At 38.9% G+C, this 20,866-nt stretch overlaps 1 protein-coding gene across 2 annotated transcripts in view; it reads right to left on the bottom strand.

The window, feature by feature from the left end:
• The window catches only part of NSD3 (nuclear receptor binding SET domain protein 3), a 103,365-nt gene that overhangs the window by 16,316 nt on the left and 66,183 nt on the right, over window positions 1-20,866 (bottom strand). The window contains exons 10-16 of one of the 2 annotated variants that reach the window (XM_082680587.1): window positions 18,450-18,580; window positions 17,949-18,077; window positions 17,184-17,310; window positions 10,037-10,234; window positions 9,400-9,573; window positions 4,789-4,935; window positions 1,357-1,513 (exon numbers count right to left, since the gene is read on the bottom strand). In XM_082680587.1, the coding sequence (XP_082536713.1) occupies window positions 1,357-1,513; window positions 4,789-4,935; window positions 9,400-9,573; window positions 10,037-10,234; window positions 17,184-17,310; window positions 17,949-18,077; window positions 18,450-18,580 (1,063 nt within the window). Of the gene's footprint in view, window positions 1-1,356; window positions 1,514-4,788; window positions 4,936-9,399; window positions 9,574-10,036; window positions 10,235-17,183; window positions 17,311-17,948; window positions 18,078-18,449; window positions 18,581-19,054; window positions 20,626-20,866 lie in introns of those variants that run through there. The other variant, XM_082680586.1, reaches the window with a different exon arrangement.

The following is a 20,866-nucleotide window of genomic DNA, read 5'->3' on the forward strand; positions in this document are numbered from 1 at the left end:
CCACTCCACAGCATGTGGGATCCTCCCGGACCGGGGCACGAACCCGTGTCCCCTGCATCGGCAGGCAGACTCTCAACCACTGTGCCACCAGGGAAGCCCAGCTCCTTTTTCTAGGTAAGGTATTTTTCTTTTCTTACTGAGAGTAGAAGAGTTCCCCTGGTTTGATATTTGCCTTTTAAAACTTTGTATCTTTTGCCATAAATTATAAAATTATTTATGTATTCAAACTGTCCATTTTTTAAAAAGAGCTTGGAGATTTCCCCGACATATGTTAAAAAAAAATAGCTGGGGGGGAGCTTCTCAATGCCCCTTATCTCAGCTAAAAACTAAGTTTTTAAGGTTAAATAGGTAAGCAAGCAGTGTATTTAAAACAGAGAAAATGACATAGCCCTTGTTAAAAAAAATTACAGTATGTTTGAAATTCTACAGAAACATATTATACTTAGGATTCTAATTGAAAAGCAGAACTCTACTATGTGTGTGTGTTTGTGTTTTTTTTAAACCAAGGATGGACTTACACTGACACATCATAATCACCTAGTTTACCTTCGAATTCACTCTTGGTGTTGTACATTTTATGGGTTTAGACAAATGCATAGTGGCATTTATTCAACATTATAATATTATACAGAGCATTTTCACTGCCTTCAAAGTCCTCTGTGTGTTCTCTTGAATAGTATCTATTTTCTTAGTAAAATTATAAACATATGCCTCAAAATGTAAAATGCAGAGTTTAAAAAAACATCATTATTCCTGTTCACTTAAAGGCTTGTTAAAAACAGGCTTCTTAAAAGGAGGAAGATTTATTAAAATAATGGCAATCACACATACTTCTTGCTTCATTCCCTTAAGATCTAAAGGCTCCTAATGAAATAATCTCTCTCTTTAAATTCTAAAAAGCTCTCTCTTTGCACACAATTTAGAGCTTCTAGCTAGAACTATAATGGACTAGATTTAGGGGTAAAAAGAGCTATTTTGGCCAGGATATAAACTCTTAACTTCATTAGAAATCAGAAATTAATATAAATCTAATTAGAGTGCAAAAAAAAAAATCTTCCCCACTCTCCACATGAAAGCTTTTATTTTAAAATCTATTAGTACCATAGTCCATTAGGAAAAAGTAACTTTCAGAACTTAAAAACAAAAGTCAACCAACTCATAAAAAATATCTATCAACCACTAACCTTCCCAGTCTTCTAAAAACCCAGACTCAAACTATGTTTCTTCTCTTTCTGTTTCTAAGGAAGTTGCAGCACTGTGTTGCTTTTTCTACCTATCTCCTAGCCACTTTGTGTACAGGCTATGAACTACTGAACAGTAACTGAATACTTCCTCTTTGTCCTTGGAAAAACTTGCCTGTAATTTCCCAATTTGACCCAAACAATCTGCTTGTAATGTAGTTTCTTGCCAGCTTTACAGTCATTGCAATTCCAGCAGCCTTCTGGCATCTCTATGCTCAGGCACTCCGGGTGGAAGGAAGCCGGGCACGACTCACAGCAGAGCAATCTTCCACCTTGAAACAAACAAACAGTCTTAATAACTGAGAAAAGAGGAAAGAGAGAGAGACAAGAGAGAAAGTTATCTTTTACCTGCATTAAATTTGATTCAGATTGAGGGAAATTAACCAAGGGACTGAGTTATATTTTAGTGATGGATTAAAATACAAAGCAATGAACAGATTTAGCTGAAGTAGCCCTTTCCAGGGAGGGCTTCAGTGGCCAGAAACTCAAAGCCTTTGAGTAGTAGGAAAAACATTACTCTTTATCCCTCTAAAATGTGGGCTACTGAAGTACCAGTTTAGCCGGCAGCTAAGACTATTAACATATGACAAATAGATGCATAAAATCTTTAGACTGAGTAGATTTGAGAACAGATTTTCAGAGAAATACGTAGCAACTCTCTTTTTCTCCTTGAGAGCTAAGAAAGCAAGCAATGGTCATCTTTGTATTTTAATCCAGTGGCACAGTTAACTACATCCCTTTATAACAACATAAGCAAGAATGAAAACAGCCAATAGGTTGACCAGTACTTTTTTCTTCCCATGTAAGAATACAAAAAAGGAAAAGAATCTTGAATTGGTGATTATATTATCATTACCTTTTCAGTGAAGACAAATAAAGTCAAACAGGCTATAAAGCAGTGGTTTGCAACTTTTTCAGCACCAAGGATCCCCTTGCCCTTTCTCATGGATCCATATGTTTTCAAATATTTTACCAAACAAAAAACCCACCAAAACCAAAAAACATTTTAAAAGTAACAATTATTTTCTTCTGTTTTAATTAACCAAAGAAATATATAACAGCCAATCAGAGCTTCTGATCCCAATAACAAAACTGGTATTATCACATTAAATTGCTAAAAGCATAGCCAAATATAAAGAAACTCACACCACTGTATTTTACACAAATGTCTGATTCTGTTAGACTTTCTGAACTGTTAAATATAGTTCAGAATTTTGTTTGTAATATTTCCTGATGTCATATTGAGAACCACTGCTTTATAGCATAAACTAAGTAAGTATCAGTGTAGAATCAAGTACCACACACAAGGAGATGTCTCCAAGTACCCTAGCAAAATCCTCTCCTTTTAAATACACAAAACCATCTCTGGATCAAGACCAAAGCAGGTGCGGCAAACAAAACAATACTATTTTTAAATCCAAAAAATTAAAGAGATTTCGGGGAGAAATCTCTTTATTGTTGTATTTTCTCTTTATTGTTGTATTTCAACAAGTGACAGAAAAGAATGTTAACCACTGAAGATGAAATGCAATAAAGACATTTACTGGAAAAAAAAAAATCTTTCTTGGAAAACCAAGTCTACAACCCATGAGTGTACTGAGATTTAAAGTCTCATAAGCAAAAGGTTAAGAGCCCTCTATACAACTTTATCAAATCACATGCTCCAACCTTTTGAGGGTTTGCTATCAATTTTCCAGAAAATCTCGTCTTCCTGTAGACTTTCAAACTTCTAACTGATTAACATAAAAACAAAAAGAAAATCCATATACAATCAGTGATGAATTAAATTACTATATTTCCTCTGCTTAAAAGCTTTTACTTCAATCATTGGGATTTTCCCCTTTGTCTGCAGATCTCAATATGGATTAATTGTTCCAATTCTCCAACCTAGAGATTAGCTGCCTGAGTGCTCTTAGCCTAGGTAGGGAATTCTTCTGTAAGTTTAAAGTAAAATGAGATAATTCATTTTTCCATCAGAAAGAAATGACCGATAGGGAGAGCGGTCTTTGCAAATACCTTTAGAGGACAAGTGATTATTAGGGTTGGTGTGGAAAGGTCAGTCTGGCCATTTTTTAACATTATGGAACAGTCCTAAATTTTAAGTCTTATTTCAGAGGAAATACAGACCCTGAATCATCAGTGAAAATCATCACGATTTTTTGACAAAAATACACAAGGGAAATAGAAAAATAAAAATATGAACAATCCACCTTGGTGCTATGCAAGAAAACTGCTTTAGGATGCGAGAGAAGAAAGATATGGTTCAAGCTAAGCAAACAGAGGGCTCAAAATAATTTCAATTCATGTCAAGGTCAATACCGAGTACTGAAAAGAAAGTAAACAACAATTGAATTAGTCTAATTTTATAAAGGCGCCAGCAGGAAAATAAGGCATTTCCTAAAATGCCTCAGGTAGTCTAATTTTATTGCACTATGGAATTAGTCAGACCCATGTCCATCTTTGTTTTGGAAACAGTTGGTATCACCAGTAAGATGCCAAACTGTGACTTCAATAGAAAACAGACAAAAGAGTCAACAGTCTCTCCAACCTCCCTCTTCATGGGTTCTAATCAACTTGCTTAGTTATACTTTTTTTTAGTCATGGGTTGCCACTTCAGATGTCTGACAAACAGCAAACATACGTCATCAGCAGGCAACACAAAGCATGAAAAAAAAAAAAAAAGAATTGAATTTTCTTTAAAGATTCTGAGCCTGGCCTCAGATCATAATGGCAATGTATACAGGAAAAGGCTTTCACCTTCCAAGTTATTTATTTTACCCTCTGGGATAACTCCCCAAATAATACATTATTGTTAAACCACTTTTTTCCCTTTTATTACATGTAGGCTATATAAAGCAAAACACAAGATTTTTCTTCCATAGATTAAATTAACTTGGAGAATATAAATATACATTTAGCTCTTGGATCTCAGTGGATAAATTATCTATTAGCAATTCTTCAATTCAGCTGGGCTGCCTTTCACTATCCAGTATTTGCAGCATTTTCCCAGCTGCCCACCAATGTCTCCTAAGAGAAGGGCAACTAGTTTTCATAGCACCATAACAAAAACATTTAAGAAACAAAATGACAGAATGTATTTCAGAATCAAAATTTTAAGTGTCAGTATCTCTGTTTCCCTCTATAACCTGTCTTGTTATTTAGCTGAAAGTTAGTAACAAATTATATCACATCTATTCTATTCTAACATGAATGATACGGTTCTACATCAGGCAAAAGAGGAAGAGCCCTCAGAACATGCTTCCATATTAAGCAGAATCCTAGTCTTTCAATTTTAATGACTATAGATATATGGAAGGTGTGAAAATTTATTCAAGGAGAAGAGTAAGTAAAAATTTTTCACAATGGAATTATTTTAAGCCCTTTTTAATAATTTTGCAGCCATATGAAGACAGCCACAGCCACCAAGGTAGAATTTACCAAAAGCAACAGATGGTGCTTGACAGGCATACATTTCCCCCCTTCATTTAAAGAGAAAAAATAGGAAATGCAAAAATAAAAGTAAGAGATAAACTATTTTGATTATTACCTTTCTCACATTTCTTTTTGGAAGCTGACGAAGAAGGAATCATAGGTAATTTCATCAACTCTGCACGATTTGATTCGTTCAGTAGGTAGTGGGACTTATAGGCATAGGAACTGAACATGGGGTCTGAATGGTCCTGCACTATCAGCCCTATACGAGACAAACAGAAAGATGTGAGCTGCAATGAAACTACCCATGATTCCGTGAGGAAAAAATAAACCAACACCTACTATGTAGCTGTGCTTAAAGCTGGGGGGGAAAAGAATAGGAGAAGAAAAGATCTGACAGACAAGGCTTTCCATCGTTATTAAAAGGAGTTTAAGCTACTCAAGGCTTTCCATCGTTATTAAAAGGAGTTTAAGCTACTCAATGCCTTATCCCTATACAGAAACCTATACACCCAGAAAGAAACTCCAATTTAATTTGAGGATGTAAACTGCTTTGACGTCATTCTGAAAACCCCCTCTGGAAAACAAAGCTACATTCCTTAAGGTTTAGAAGTACTATGACGACAACCCAAAGAACAAAATAATGTATCACTTAATTGCTGGAAATAAGAACTGTCTACGTGACACACTAGAGACCCTGGTCACCTTCAATACATCAAGCAGCGCTGAAAGGCAGAATTGGGCTGCTTCTCCTCTCTGCTCAGATCTTTAGATACCCTCAAATTCCAGCTTTCTCAGCCAGATAATGAAGCTTTTCTCTATCAGTATGATACATGACTTTAGAGAAGATATAAGTTGTTGAAGTTCACTGAGGTAATGCAAACAGTTAAAGTTTTGTCCTGCCATGAAAATAACTGACTTAAACGCTTACCAACTTAAGGGTTTATAAAAACAGTCCTTTCAATCTACCAGTACAGCTGTCCTGTTGGAGGAAAACAGCATCTGCTCTAAACTACCCGTGACACCCACCTTTCCCCTGAGTTAAGTCCATCCTGTAGCTACGGCCACTCCTAAACCCAGGACCTCTGAGACCAGGGGAACTTTCTCTATTTGGTTACTGGTCAAATCATGACCGCAGTTTCATAGAGATCATTTTGAGAAGAGGGAAGAGTTTTGTTTTTAAAGGGGTGACCATTTACTATTTTCTGTGGATTTTATCTTCATTTGATGCTATCCTACACTGAGGCAGATTCAAGAAATACTGATATTTCTCATGTGAATGGAACTTGAAATTGCTAATCGGCAATACATCAGAATTTTCGAATAAAGGTTATACAATGTTGAATGAACATTTCATACATTTAACAGAGAAAAGTGGTGCAATGGCTTTTAAATAAGAAAGAACAACTTAGAATATTAAGTAACTTTTATTTTACACCACCCTCTAGATGAAAGGAAATGCTGAAGAATCTATACTACACTGAAATATAACTGCACACACCCTGTGGCACCATGCGGGGCAGGGGAGGAGGAATGTTTCTCTAAATGCTGAAGCATTTCTAAAAATACTTCCAGATATTTCAGTCCTAAAGATTAGCTTAGGGCTTCCCTGGTGGCAGTGGCTGGGAATCCGTCTGCCAATGCAGGGGATGCAGGTTCATGCCCTGGTCTGGGGGGATCCCACGTGCCATGGAGCAAACGAGCCCGTGCGCCACAACTACTGAAGGCTGCGCGCCTAGAGCCCGTGCCCTGCAGTGAGAGAAGCCACTGCAATGAGAAGCCCGCGCAATGCAACGAACAGTAGCCCCTGCTCGCCACAACTAGAGAGAGCCCGCGTGCAGCAACGAAGACCCAAAGCAACCAAAAAAAAATAAATAAACTTATTCAAAAAAAAAAAAGAAAAAGAATTAGCTTAATGATTTTAAACAACCAAGAACTAAGACAAAAATCCTCTGTGCGGAGGGAGAATCTGTACGCGACAAGAAACAAAGGCAAAACAAGCTGAGTTTTCTAACACCAAAACATAAACAATTGAAGTATCCCTTTTCATGTGTGGATTTATTATAGTTAGATTTCCTTAAAAAAGAAGACCTCTATAAATTCTGGTAAAAGAACACATATCATTTACTTCCGGAGAACTTTTAAGCCCTTCTCAAATCCCAACATCTGATCTATTTAGAATAAGTTTCTGTAAAATGCTGGAAAGGAAAATGAGAGTTTCTGTTTACTGTGCAAAGTTGCAGTTAAAATATTTGGGGATTAAATAATCTTGCTCTTTAAAGAGGCATTTAAATACAGCACATCTTTCAGAATAATTGCCAAATTGATAAGATGCAAACAGCATCCTGTTGTTAAAACATGAGTTTTCCCCTCATTTCCATTATCTCAAGCTTTTAATCAAGGCATATAACTTAAACTTAACAAAATGGTTAGAAGTTTCTCTAAAACTAGGTTCCTTGACAATGGGTCGTTTTCTATCTATCTTAAAGGAAAACACCTGCTTTAAAGGGCACCCAATTATTAAATGAAACAGAGCAAAAGAAAATATTGGTCGATATACTTAACTGATGGTACTTGATTCAGAATATACTCCAAAGTAAGCCAACATGATAGTTTTAAACTTGGTATTTAAAATGTTGGCTCAGTTACTTACACACACACCCACACACACCAACACACCTACACGCCCACACCCCTCCACCCCTCCTAGTAAAAGTGAGTAAAAGTGAGTGCCTAGAAGGGTAGAATAAAGTATTTACAAAGTGATAGACTTTATGTTATCACTGACACTCATCTATTTGAAAGTCTCTAAAGCTAGTCATTCAGTTGATAATTCAGTATTTTCATCCTAGCATTATTTTCTTAGGAGTGGAGAGATGGAAAAGGCACGTGACTTTTTATTTCTTTGGCTAATACAGTGTGGCAGGAAACACTTCAGACTTTCTTCCCCCGTGCCATCCAGACTTCAGAGCAGGACGCAGCTGTCGTCACTACTCTACACAACACTTCCTTCTACCTGCAGACCGCCCCGCGCACTTCCAAACTGAAAAACTCAAAGCAGTGTGTACAATGGACCCAGGAGGCTGCCATGGAAAGGACTACCACTTACTTAATCTTGTACCGTCCACCCCCTCTGGTTATTTTTCTTTTTTTTAATGAGAGTTTCAAAAGCAAAACAACTCAAGATCTATCATACTAGCTAAATTCTATTAAAAATACTCTATAGTACTTTCACCAAATTAAAAGAACTGTCTCCTAAGGCAAAAAAACAAAAACAGGAACTTCCCTGGTGGCGCAGTGGTTAAGAATCTGCCTGCCAGTGCAGGGGACACGGGTTCAAGCCCTGGTCCAAGAAGATCCCACATGCCGCGGAGCAACTCAGCCCATGCACCACAACTACTGAGCCTGCGCTCTAGAGCCCAGGAGCCACAGCTACTGAGCCCCCGTGCCACAACTACTGAAGCCCGCATGCCTGGAGCCCATGCTCCGCAACAGGAGAAGCCACCATGATGAGAAGCCCGCGCACCGCAATGAACAGTAGCCCTCGCTCGCTGCAACTAGAGAAGGCCCGTGCGTGCAGCAAAGACGACCCGAAGTGGCCAAAAATAATAATAAAAAAAAAGATAAATAAATTAATAAAAAAACCAAAAACAAATAAAAAACAAAACATGATCCAAAACTTCATTTTCAGTATGGGCTAAATATAATCTAACAGGCCTGATATGCCACACAGTCCTTTCAAATATTTCACACTAAGGGAAGTTTAGAAAACTTAGCACTTATGAGTAAACAAAACAAAAAAAATGCACTTGGGATATTAGTTGTTTCTAAAATGCTTACTAAACACTAAAAATTCTTTTATTATAATATAGCTGAGACGCTCTGTAAAGTTAGGTACTCTGTATCACATTCAACTGAAGAAGTTCTACTTTATATTATTACGAACTCAAGTTCACTGATGCCCTCAGGGACGCAATATTGTTTTGAAGCGATCAATCTTAAGTGGCAGACTTAAATATCAACAGCTGGCAAGTAAGAAAGCCTGTACTGCAGGCTCTTAACTAATACACCACATATGTTGCCTTGGCTGTATTCCACCAGGTCTTCCTCAATGCCAGACCAAAACATGATAAAATACAACATAAACAATTAAAAAATAAATGTGCTCTTCTTGCCTTCCAAGTGAAATCTCAATTAGTTGAAAACTCTGGATTAAAGAATATGACATGGGAAGAGTCTACTTCGAATAGAAGAACTGTTTGCACAAGGGAAGAGAGCTGATCCTTGAACAATGCCGCGGTCAGGTGTGTGGACCGCCACGCAGTTGGAATCCCCTGTAACTTTAAGTTGCCCCCCCCACCACCTGCGGATTCCACCAACCTTCAATCATGTAGTACTGGAGTACGCCACTGAGAAAAATGCGCACAGAGTGGATCTGCGCAGCTCAAACCCATGTGGTTCAAGGGTCAAGTGTAGATTAATCTTTTGATGCTCCAAACAGGAACACTAAGAACTCATTTATAATTCTAAGTTACTAAACAGATGTAGATTTTAGCTTAATTTATGGAAGAATTAATATTCTAACAGTTTGAGTGTCTAATGTTATAAAAGGGACGAGTTACTGGAAGTGTTAATCTCTCTCAGGGATTTTACTGAAACTCGATTTTAATGGGGGAAATATGCCAATGAACCCAGAAAGACATAAAGAGAAAGGGCTGACACTCACCTCTTGCACAAACGAAACAAAAGCCTACATTTACAGCAGAGGAAGAGTTACTGCTCCGTTTGGAATGATTACTACAGATGAGAACGTAGGAAGACACAAATATGCTGCCGGCAGCAATGCAAGCATCTCCAGAGTGGTAGGCTACTGGGCACCTCAAACATCTCATCATGCGACCTGTTGAAAGACAATCAAAAAGGAATCTATGTAAGAAAGAATCAGCTGATATAAAATGAGATCTTTTGGGATCCAATATGATGCTGGTTACAGTAATACAAAAATCTTTTTCTTCCCTAGTTTGACTCTGCTGTTTCTGTGCTGTATGGCCCCTAAATGCAGTGCTCATCAGGAGGTCACTCAAAGAAAAATGTGTCTGTGCCAGTGCTGGAGAGATGCTGGTCTCCAATATGGCACCCGTTTAAGGAATGTTCAAGGGTAATTTTGAACATATGGAATTTTCTTCCCATGGTCTAAATTAGAACCTAGAATCCACTTACCTTACTATCTTTTGTGGCTGAGCTGTAATAGCTATAGATAAACAGAGGGAAAATGCCTGATGTTCTTTATAATAATGTGCTTACTGTTTGCTACTGAACTTACAAAAAAAAACAACTGTCCCCTTCCTTAGCTCTGTTTTTACCTTTACTTGCTTTGTGGATATCTTTCTCCATACAGCAGGCAGAGCAGCAGTGCTGGGGACAGCGGAATCCTTTTGATTCAAAGATGGCAGTGGGGAATTTGCGGACACAGGCTTCATGGTAAAATTTCCCACAAGCACCAACAGAGCAACGCTTCACGTCTGTACCAGACACTTTACATGAAAAACACGGGTGCTCTCCTGGAATATTGGTGAGGAACACAGATTAAATAAAATCTGATTAAAGCATATTCCTTTTAAACAGAAGCAGTCACTGACACCGAAGAGCTAATCCCCAAAGATTCTACTATTGTGTGTAAGATTTTTAACATACAAAAAAGGCACTGAAAATAGTTAAATTAAAATATGACTTAATAAAACTTGCTAGAATAATTGATTTGCTACAATAATTGATCGTCAATTTGAGGATATAGCACCAAGAACAATTTAGATCTCCACTTCTCACTTTATACTGAAATTCCATAGAAAATCTAGAACAGAATTTTCAACACCTGGCAGCTGAGAGTGGCAAGGTCTTCCCAACATAGAATAAAGAAATTACCAATAAAAAGGCAGATTCCATTAGATAATCACAATTTCCATTTGTAAAACAGACATAAAATGAAACTCATAATCCTAATAAAAACAGAAAGTTATATCTACACATCTTATTCAAACTGTAGAAAATCAAGGACAAAGAGAAAATATTAAAATCACCCACAGAAAAAGACAATTACCTTCAAAGGAGCAAGACTGCTGACTGAAAGAGAAAGATGGAAGCCAGAAAACAGGGGATGCTATCAGTAAGGGCTCAAAGAAAACTGTCACCAGCCAGAATTCTACGCCCAGTGAATGTACTCTTTTTTTCTTTTTTTTTGCGGTACGCGGGCCTCTCTCTGTTGTGGCCTCTCCCGTTGCAGAGCACAGGCTCCGGACGCGCAGGCTCAGCGGCCATGGCTCACGGGCCCAGCCGCTCTGTGGCATGTGGGATCTTCCCAGACCGGGGCATGAACCCACGTCCCCTGCATCAGCAGGCAGACTCTCAACCACTGCGTCACCAGGGAAGCCCTGAATGTACACTTCAAGATGGAAGTGAAGTCAATACACACTGGGGAGAACTAATAAAACCAAAAGTTGTTTCTTTGAAAAAGGTTAATAAACTTATATCCCTGGAAACAAGTAACTAATAAAAAAAGGGAAAAAAAACAACGTTAACATCAGAAATGAAAAATGATACATCACTACAAATCCTACAGTTGTTTAAAAAATAATAAAAGGACATCACTATATTTTTGCCAATAAATTTGAAAATTTAGATAAATCAACAGATTCCTAGAAAAACAGAACTTACCAACACTGGCACAAAAATATTAAATAGAAAAAATGACAGTTCTATAATCTATTTAAGAAATTGAAACTATAATTAGAAACCTTCCAACACTAGAAACCTTCCAACCAGTGGAGCCCAGGTGGCTCCACTGCTCAACTGCCAAACATGTTAAGAAAGAAACAATTAGAATAGAAAAGAAAAAAAAAAGGAACAAGTGAAAAACAGATGTAGAAAAATAAATGCAACAAGGATGACAAAGGATTATGTTTTGTTATATAAAGAGTTCACATATGATGTTATCACTTATATGTAGAATCTAAAAAATAAAACAAGTTAATGAAAATAACAAAACAGGGACTTCCCTGGTGGCGCAGTGGTTAAGAATCCACCGGCCAGGGCTTCCCTGGTGGTGCAGTGGTTGAGAGTCTGCCTGCCGATGCAGGGGACACGGGTTCGTGCCCCCGTCCAGGAGGATCCCACATGCCACAGAGGGGCTGGGCCTGTGAGCTATGGCCGCTGAGCCTGCGCGTCCGGAGCCTGTGCTCCGCAGCGGGAGAGGCCACGACAGTGAGAGGTCCATGTACCGCAAAAAAAAAAAAAAAGGAATCCACCGGCCAATGCAGGGGACACGGGTTTGAGCCCTGGTCCAGGAAGATCCCACATGCCGTGGAACAACTAAGCCTGTGCGCCATAACTACTGAGTCTGCGCTCTAGAGCCCGCGAGCCACAACTACTGAGCCTGCGTGCTGCAAATACTGAAGCCTGCACGTCTAGATCCCATGAGCCACAACTACTGAGCCCACGTGCCACAACTACTGAAGCCTGCATGGCTAGAGCCCGTGCTCTGCAACAAGAGAAGCCACCACAATGGGAAGCCCGCGCACCGCAACGAAGGGTAGCCTCCGCGCACCGCACCTAGAGAAAAGCCTGCGCACAGCAATGAAGATGCAACCCAGCCAAAAAATAAATAAATAAAATCTTTTTTAAAAAAAGGAAATAACTAAACAGTCTCACAGATACAGAGAACAACCTAATGGTTACCAGTGGGGAGAGGAAAGGGGGGAGGGGCACTAGATAGGGGCAGGGGATTAAGAGGTACAAACTACTATACATAATAAAATAGGTAAGATACAAGAGTATATTGTACAGCACAGGAAATACAGCCAATATTTTATAACAACTTTAAAAGTAATATAATCGATATTGAATCATTATGTTGTACACCTGAAACTAATATAATATTATAAACCAACTATACTTTAACCAATTAATCAATACAAAATAAAGCAGAATCATGGGGGAAGAAAGAGTTCACATATGGAGAAAATATATGTAACATATACAAGAAAAGATAAGAAGACTTATAAAGAACTATAAATCAATATAGAAACGGCCTAATATAAAAGTGGACGACTAGTATGAACAGGAAATTGACAGAAAGCAGAAAGACAGATAGCCAATAAACATATGCCAAAATGCTCAACTTTGCTAGTAATCAGATAAATACTAACTAAAACCACAAGTAACATTTTAAAAATTCATCAAATAGGAAAAAACTTAGAATCTCATAATACCCATCATTGATCAGGGCGTGGGGAAACGGGCACTCTTATGTACTGCTGGTAGGAGTTTAAGTTGGAAGGAACTGTCTTCGAAGGCAACAGGGCAGTATCCATTCTAAAAGGAGACATTAACTTCCTGTGGCCTAGAAATTCTATAATACTCCTTGCTGTCTGTGTTAGAGGGGAGACTTGTACATATAAAAGGATGTTGACTGAAGCATTGTTTGCATCCGCATACGACTGAAAGTTGTAATTATCTGCCTTTTAAAATTAGGATTAGCGTTTTCCTTTTGTGTCTGTGTTACATATGGAAATCATAAGTGACTATTTATTTGGATATCATCTTTTGGGAAGTGTTCAAGTCTTTTGCCCATTTTTCTTATGATGCTATAAAATTCTGAAAGACAAAAAATACAAGGAATAGTTTTTTGTTTTAATTTTTTACAGAAAGTTATATTTGGTTTTGGAAGTACCTCACCATTACAAACTGGCTAAGTCATAAAACTTTAAAATCAGGACTTAAAACTGTGATATTCAAATTTTTGTTGTTGTTAACTGGCTTTGTTGTAGAAATAAAATAGAGCAGTGTTAAACTGGCTGAATTATAAAAATTCTTTAAAATTAGTACTTACAACTGTGATGTTCAAATTTTTTGTTTGTTTGGCTTCGTTATACAAATAAAACAGAGTACAGCAGGGTTATTTTTGTTGTTGATGTCCTGTTGCATATATATAATTTCAAACTATATTTTAACATATTGGTAGATCTGAAAGCAATAGTACTGTTTTGTTTTGTTTTTTAAATAAATTTATTTATTTATTTATTTTTGGCTGCATCGGGTCTTTGTTGCTGCACACAGGATTTCTTTAGTTGTGGCGAGCGGGGGCTACTCTTTGTTGCAGTGCATGGGTTTCTCATTGCTGTGGCTTCTCTTGCTGCGGAGCACGGGCTCTAGGCATGTGGGCTTCAGTAGTTGTGGCGCACGGGCTCAGCTGCTCCGCGGCATGTGGGATCTTCCCGGACCAGGGCTCGAACCCGTGTGCCCTGCATTGGCAGGCGGATTCTGAACCACTGTGCCACCAGGGAAGGCCAATAGTACTGTTTTTAAAAATTTTTAGGGCTTCCCTGGTGGCGCAGTGGTTCAGAATCCGCCTGCCAATGCAGGGCACACGGGTTCGAGCCCTGGTCCGGGAAGATCCCACATGCCGCGGAGCAGCTGAGCCCGTGCGCCACAACTACTGAACCCGTGCACTGCAACTACTCAAGCCCGGGGGCCTAGAGCCCATGCTCCGCAACAAGAGAAGCCACCGCAATGAGAAGCCTGCGCACCACAACGAAGAGTAGCCCCCGCTCACCGCAACTAGAGAAAGCCCGTGCGCAGCAACAAAGACCCAATGCAGCCAAAAATAAATAAATAAAATAAATATTTTCTTAAAAACCATAAAAAAATAAAATAACTTTTAGAAATTTTAAAAATTAAAAGAAAATTATTTTAAAGTTTAAAAGGTGTGACTTTACCTAATGCATAAACTGCCCTACGTAAAAATGAAACAGGCTTTCACTTGCATAATTATCAAAGTAAGTCTAACATAAATGAAAATTGTTGTAATTAGTGGTACCGTCACACTAACAGAGCTGACTGAGCTATAAACCCCTGTGAGACTTACGTTTAGAGCTCCAGCATGGGCACACTTCCACTACCCTCCCCTCCTCACTAGCACATGGTCTTCCTTTAGACTAAGAAAGTAATAAGTAAAATTCCCTGTTACACATTTTATTCAAAAGGGCAAATGAAAATGCTTTCTTTCCAGAAGTCACATTTGTCTTAAACAACAGAAAGTGGCAGTATAAGAACTTATCGGGCATGTATCCTGTAATACTTTTTACATGTGAAGTGTTTTATCTTTTGATAAACAAAAAAAGACTTCGTAAATGATCTTAAACAATGGTTTGAAGAATCTGAGTTTTCACTCCTAGTATGTTGGTAGTGTACCACATTGGTATCAAACTGATTTTCATGTGATAGTAAATATATCAAAAGCAGTTTGAAAAACAATTACTTTTGTGGTTTTGATTTGCATTTCCTGGATTACTAATGATGTTGAACATTTTTTCATGTCTTACTAGCCATTTGTGTATTTCTTTGGAGAAATGTCTCTTCAAGTCCTTTGCCCAATTTTGAATTGGGTTATTTGGGGGTTTTTGGTGTTTTCTTCTAAGAGTTTTATAGTTTCAGTTCTTATGTTTTGGTTTTTGATCCATTTTGAATTAATTTTTGTGTATGGTATAAGGTAAGGGTCCAACTTCTTTTGCATGTGGATCTAATTTTCCCAGCACCATTTATTGAAAAGACTATCCTTTCCCCATTGAACAGTGTTTGCACCCTTGTTAAAAAATCATTTGACCATATATGTGAGTTTATTTCTGGGCTCCCTATTCTATTCCATTGGTTTATATGCCTTTATGCCAGTACCACACTGCTTTAATTACTGTAGCTTTGTAGTAAATTTTGAAATCAGGAAGTGTGAGTCCTCCAACTTTGTTCTACTTAATTGTTTTTAAAGCAAATTTCCTTCTTAAATTTTCTGTTAGTTGTGTACCCAATTAGATTATATCGAACCTTTGTTGGCAGAATTCTGCTGGATTCTATAGTTAGAGGAGAAGCCCTAAGAGTGTTTTAATACTTAGATACATGGTCCTTCCTATCAGTAACTTATCAGGCTGCAAATCTGAATGCTTAATGGGGCCAGGCAGATTACATCAATGACTGAGTGACAGGGTTTTAGAAAAAGTGTCTGGTAGGGAATATGGGGAACAAGGAGTATGTGCCTGATCCAAGTTAACACATTCAAAACTCGTTCTGAGGGCCAAATAAAACACTGTGCAGATAATCTGACCCTGAGGCTGCCAGCTGGCAGACTGTTCAAAAGCTTTACTGCAGAGTCTAAATGTGATAAATAAAGTGATATTTTACATAGGGAAAAAATATAAGTTATGTGTTTAAAACAGCTTGTGTAACTTAATTTTTGCCTGTGTATGTAGGTGAGTGTGTGTCTGTCTGTGGTCAGGATATGTGCTATGTGATTCCCATCCTACTGAGTCAAGGTGGCAGAAGGCAACGGTAAAGGGCAAGGACTCTGGGGTCAAGCTCTGCCTCCTGGGCCTGAACCCCAGTTTCACCATGTGTGTCTCTGTGACTCTGGGCAAGGCTGGAAAACAAACTCTCTAATCCTCAGTTTCACATTCTGTAAAATGGAAATAATAATAGTATCTATCTCATAATGTAGTGAGGAGCAAATGAGATAAGAAGATAAAACGCTCAGTACTAAGAGCATCTGGCATTTAGAAAGTATTTGGTTAAAAACAAAGTTACTGTTCTAATGGAATCTAGAACATACAAAGGATTTTTGGAGGCCTACGAGTAAAAAAGAATAAAATAAGTATCTATGAGAATCCAAATAATGGGAGGAAAGGAGTAGGAAAATAATAAGGTACAAAGGTAAGGTCAGCATATCGTAAATACTCGACATCCAATTGGCTCACAGCTTCTCACAGCAAAACCAAAACAAAACCCACAAAAACGTGAACATGGTTCCTAGAAGCACTACCAGGTCATCTCCAGGTGACTTTTCACTTACCTTATTGGTACAAATTAAACAATTCTATTTTCTGCTTTCCATGACTTAACTAGAATCATGGCTACACAGAGAAGAAATATAAACTTACATATTTCTTTCTCTGTAAGTTATTTTGACAGGTGGCAGTCTATACATGGGGTACAAGAGATAAATGATGACTCCAAAACCCCCATGTTTTAAAAACAATTTCTGATAGTTCCATCTTTCCACTAAAAATACAATCCCCATGGTTATAGTCTGTGACGGACACTTATTCTGGTCTATAAAGTCAAGGGATTTTAGATCAATTTATTGAGCACAAAAATCTCAAACCCACCTGAAAAATAATTCACTCTACAAACTTTGTATAGCTCTTTAGATAAAACATAAATACATCTCGATGATTTGACAGATTTTATGGTAAAGGCACTAGTGGGAGGAGATCTGACAATAATATTACAAACTGCTCTTTAGATGTCAGGAAGCCTAATCACTGGATGGTCTTAATTTGTTGGAATAGCTATGGGAGAGGAGATACGAGCTACATAAACATGGTAAGAGAGTGTGATGTCATGGAAGATGCGGGCACTGCACTTTCTCCACCCTCACCCCCATCTTCTCACATCTACCAGGACGCTCACCAGTTTTACATTCGACGCAGATGAACTTTCCATCAGGGAATGATGTCAGTCCCAGGCACTCCAGGTGGAAGTGTTTGCAGCACTCTCCCTCGCAAGGAATCAGAGAATCCCCAGAGCTTTCACAGATCTGTAACATGGCAAAAAAAACCCAGCTGTGCTCAAACTGTAGCAGGCATCAGGACCACTGGGGGGGTCTGTTAAGACACAGATTACTGGGTCCACAGTTTCTGATTCAGCGGGTCTCGGGTGGGGCTCGAGAATCTGCATTTCCAATAAGCACCCTGACAATGCCAATGCTGCTGGTCCTTGGCCCTCCCTTTGAGAACCGCTGAACCAGATAACTATTTCCAGACCCAATATGTATAAAGTTTAAAAGTCATACTTGATCTTTTATGATTCCTTCTTTGGAATCTGCATACTTTAACTCTTCTTCAGAGTGCAAAGCAGTATTTTTCAAAAAGGGTAAATATACATTAAAAACTTTAATACCAACTTCAATCTGAGAAGATGTTTTTGAAGTCAGCCATCTGCCATTTACTTCCAATTAATAAGGGAGCATCACAGTGAAGACTGGCACTTACACGTGAATAGTAAGTATTCCAACTCCGAAAGGGAAGAAAAGAGCCTGAAGTGGCTTGTAGATCTGTAGCTTGAAAGCAGTATCATAACTTAGAAAGATACTAACCTCTCAAACAGGAGGGAAGTGTATTACTGGCAGGATATTACAGCCTTTGTTTCAAGCTGCAGGACAGGTTGCCTGCCTACCTGACATACAGTGTCCTTCCTACTCATTCCAGTGCCTCTTCTTGACAAACTTGAGTCCACGGACTGCACATCAGAAACATCTGCATCTGCAGTAGCTGAAGGGCTATCGACTTGCTTTCCAAAGCCTACCTACATGGAAAACAGAACACATTTTTAAGAAAAACAAAAGTTTCCTCAAAATTAGGTGCTACGAAAATCCTAGTTAAGACTTGCTCAAAGAAACCTTCACACAACCTCTTCCTCCCTTCTGAAACCCCTGGATACCCAATGTTTGGTGTTTTGAGAGAAACTGTTACAATTAAAAAACTACGCTCCTGTTATGTAAGAGACCAGCAAAATTAAGAGACCCGTAAGTTACAAAATGACCAAAATGATTTCTTTTCTACCAGCATTTAAAAAAAAATTCCCTGTTCTCGCCGAGAAAGTCAGGCAAAGCATTACTTGGTTGCTTGGTCTGGCAAAGTGAGACAACACTGCGCCCAGGCCCTGGGACATATTTACCTGCAGGTCACTCAGTCCTCTGGAATCGGAGTCAGACGTGTCTCTGTACGTGGAACTAGCCATTTCTACATCAGTTGAGGCGCGGCTCCTTTTCTTTAGAGGTTTACAGGAATCTGAAATCTCGCTGGCACCTTAATACAACACACCGAAATTAATCCTAAAATAGTACTTAAAGTTTGTTGTTTTAATTTTTTTGTGGGAGAATATTTTCTTTCCCCAAACTCATCTGTAGTGTGAAAAAAAGCATAGCTCTCTTTGTAACACTGAAGTCACGAGTCAAAATTTCATAAGCTTCTGACCTTGCTGATGGTGAGTGATGTAATTTACAACCGCTCTATTAAAACACTCAATTCCGTGCTCCTGCTCTAAAGCTATTTTCGGGCAACAGAGCCCAAGTTCCAACCTAAAAACCAATTCTATCAAAACTGCAGGACAGCTGATCGATTTGGAGCAATCCAAAGAACCATTCAATTTGGAGGGGGAAGACATAAAACCCAACACACTGTGTAGCTTACAAATATGGTCGCAGAGACACCTCCATCTTGTTTTTATTAGGGATGTGACAAATCTTTGATTTGTATTCGATTCGTACACGGATAGTGCCATTTTCCCCCGAATTTTGCAATTCAGTTGATTATTGCCCCCCAGATAAATCCTGGATGTTCACAATTGTTCATCTGAGACTTCTTGGGTGAAGGGCATTTACTGTGACCATTACAAGTGTTGCAGCACAGCTACATACGTCATGCCATCTAGGAGGCACAGTGCTGAGGGCTGTAAACAGACAATGTTCAAGTGCAGCCAAATCACGAAGAGCTGGATGAGAGGCCTCTGTGTGGACTTGGTGAGGGAAGGAATAAATATGAAAAAAAAAAAAAAAAGGCAGAGAATAGTGTGGAATTTTTTTTTTAAAACGGTGTGTAATACAAATCCAGCCAAAACAATAGTGCAAAAAGTTACAAAGCAACAATCTCTTGGGCTAATGCAGTATAGGCTATACAGAAACAGCCACGATGAAATGTGCAGATCAGGCACGGTGAATACCAAGGAACCAAGGAGACGGTTAATATTTCAACCCACAGTTTGTGTTTTAGATTTTTTTTTTCCCCCAAAATTTCCATACAACAAACAGACATCTAGATCAGCCCAGCAAGCTATGGTGGAAGTGTGCAGTCCAGAAGAGACCATGGAGAAACAGGTCTCCCGAGGCCATGAAGATCCGCAAAGGCTGAGCGGGAACAGCACTTGGTGTGCGGCACGGTCTGTGCAGGAGGATGTGGACCTCGTTAGACTGCTCAGGTTACTGGAACCTCGTTATCACATCCCATCCTACAAGGTTTTCACTGAATGTTTCCTTACATCTACAAATGAGGGTGCCTGCCCGTGTTAACGCTGATTAAAAAACACAAGTACACAAATCTATCTCCTTCATTGCTGGTGTATGGACCCAGAACACCACCACAAAATATTTCCTTGGCCTAAAAGATCACTGGATTAACAAGGAGTTTTAACAGAGGAACAGGAGTGCTGTACTGAGAGGCTTTCGAAGGGAAACACAGGTACCGCCATTTCCGATGAGTTTCTGAAAATGCTAGAAAAAGGACAGGCTGCCAAAGGCAGCCACCACGCTGTTCTCCATGATAACGGCACTAATGTTAAAAAAAATAAGAGCTTTTAATGATTGTAATGTATACAGTTTGGGCTGTTTGGCAAAACCCTGCAGATGTGCATTAATGACGCTTTATTTTTTTAAAAAAACAAAAACAAAAACAAAAAAAACCCAAAAACAGTCCATGTTGAAATTGATCAGTGTAAGTTAAACGGTGGTTTTTAGGCTGGACCCATGATTTAAGCTGTACCCATCCAGCTCAGACAAAAAAAAAAAAAAAAAAAAGAAAAGAAAAAAAAAATCATTTGAATGTTAAAGCAATTGTTCAGAGTCTTGAAAAAGAAATCAGGCAGGAAAATGCCCATAATGATGATTGGCAAAATCAAAATTGAAAACAAAGAAACTGTTTATCGAGCCGCCGACAAAGAAATCTTGCATGGAGACTACAAGTCTGGAGTTTCTGGGATGAAATTGTACAGGAATCTCAGTCCACAGTTTCCTCACTCGCTGCGGAGACGGAGCTGTCACTGAATCTGACAGAGCCCTGCACTCCCCGGTCCGCCGACCCTGTGGAATGGTGGAAACACAACGCAATCAGGCCTCCTAATCTCGCAGCGATCGCGATGTCTTTTCTTGGAGCTCCGCCAAGCAGTGTTCCCTCCGAGAGGCTGTTCAGTTCTGCTGAGGATCTCCACGGAGACCATCGCTGCAGACTTCTCCCCGAGAATGCAGAGAGGCTGGTGTTTTTTTTTTTTTTTTAAATAATGCAATTTGCCCAGAGTAAACTACAGGTATTAAATACAGTCTG

This window comes from Grampus griseus (assembly GCF_964374135.1).
Source record: "Grampus griseus genome assembly, chromosome: 21".
Classification (NCBI taxonomy): domain Eukaryota; kingdom Metazoa; phylum Chordata; class Mammalia; order Artiodactyla; family Delphinidae; genus Grampus; species Grampus griseus.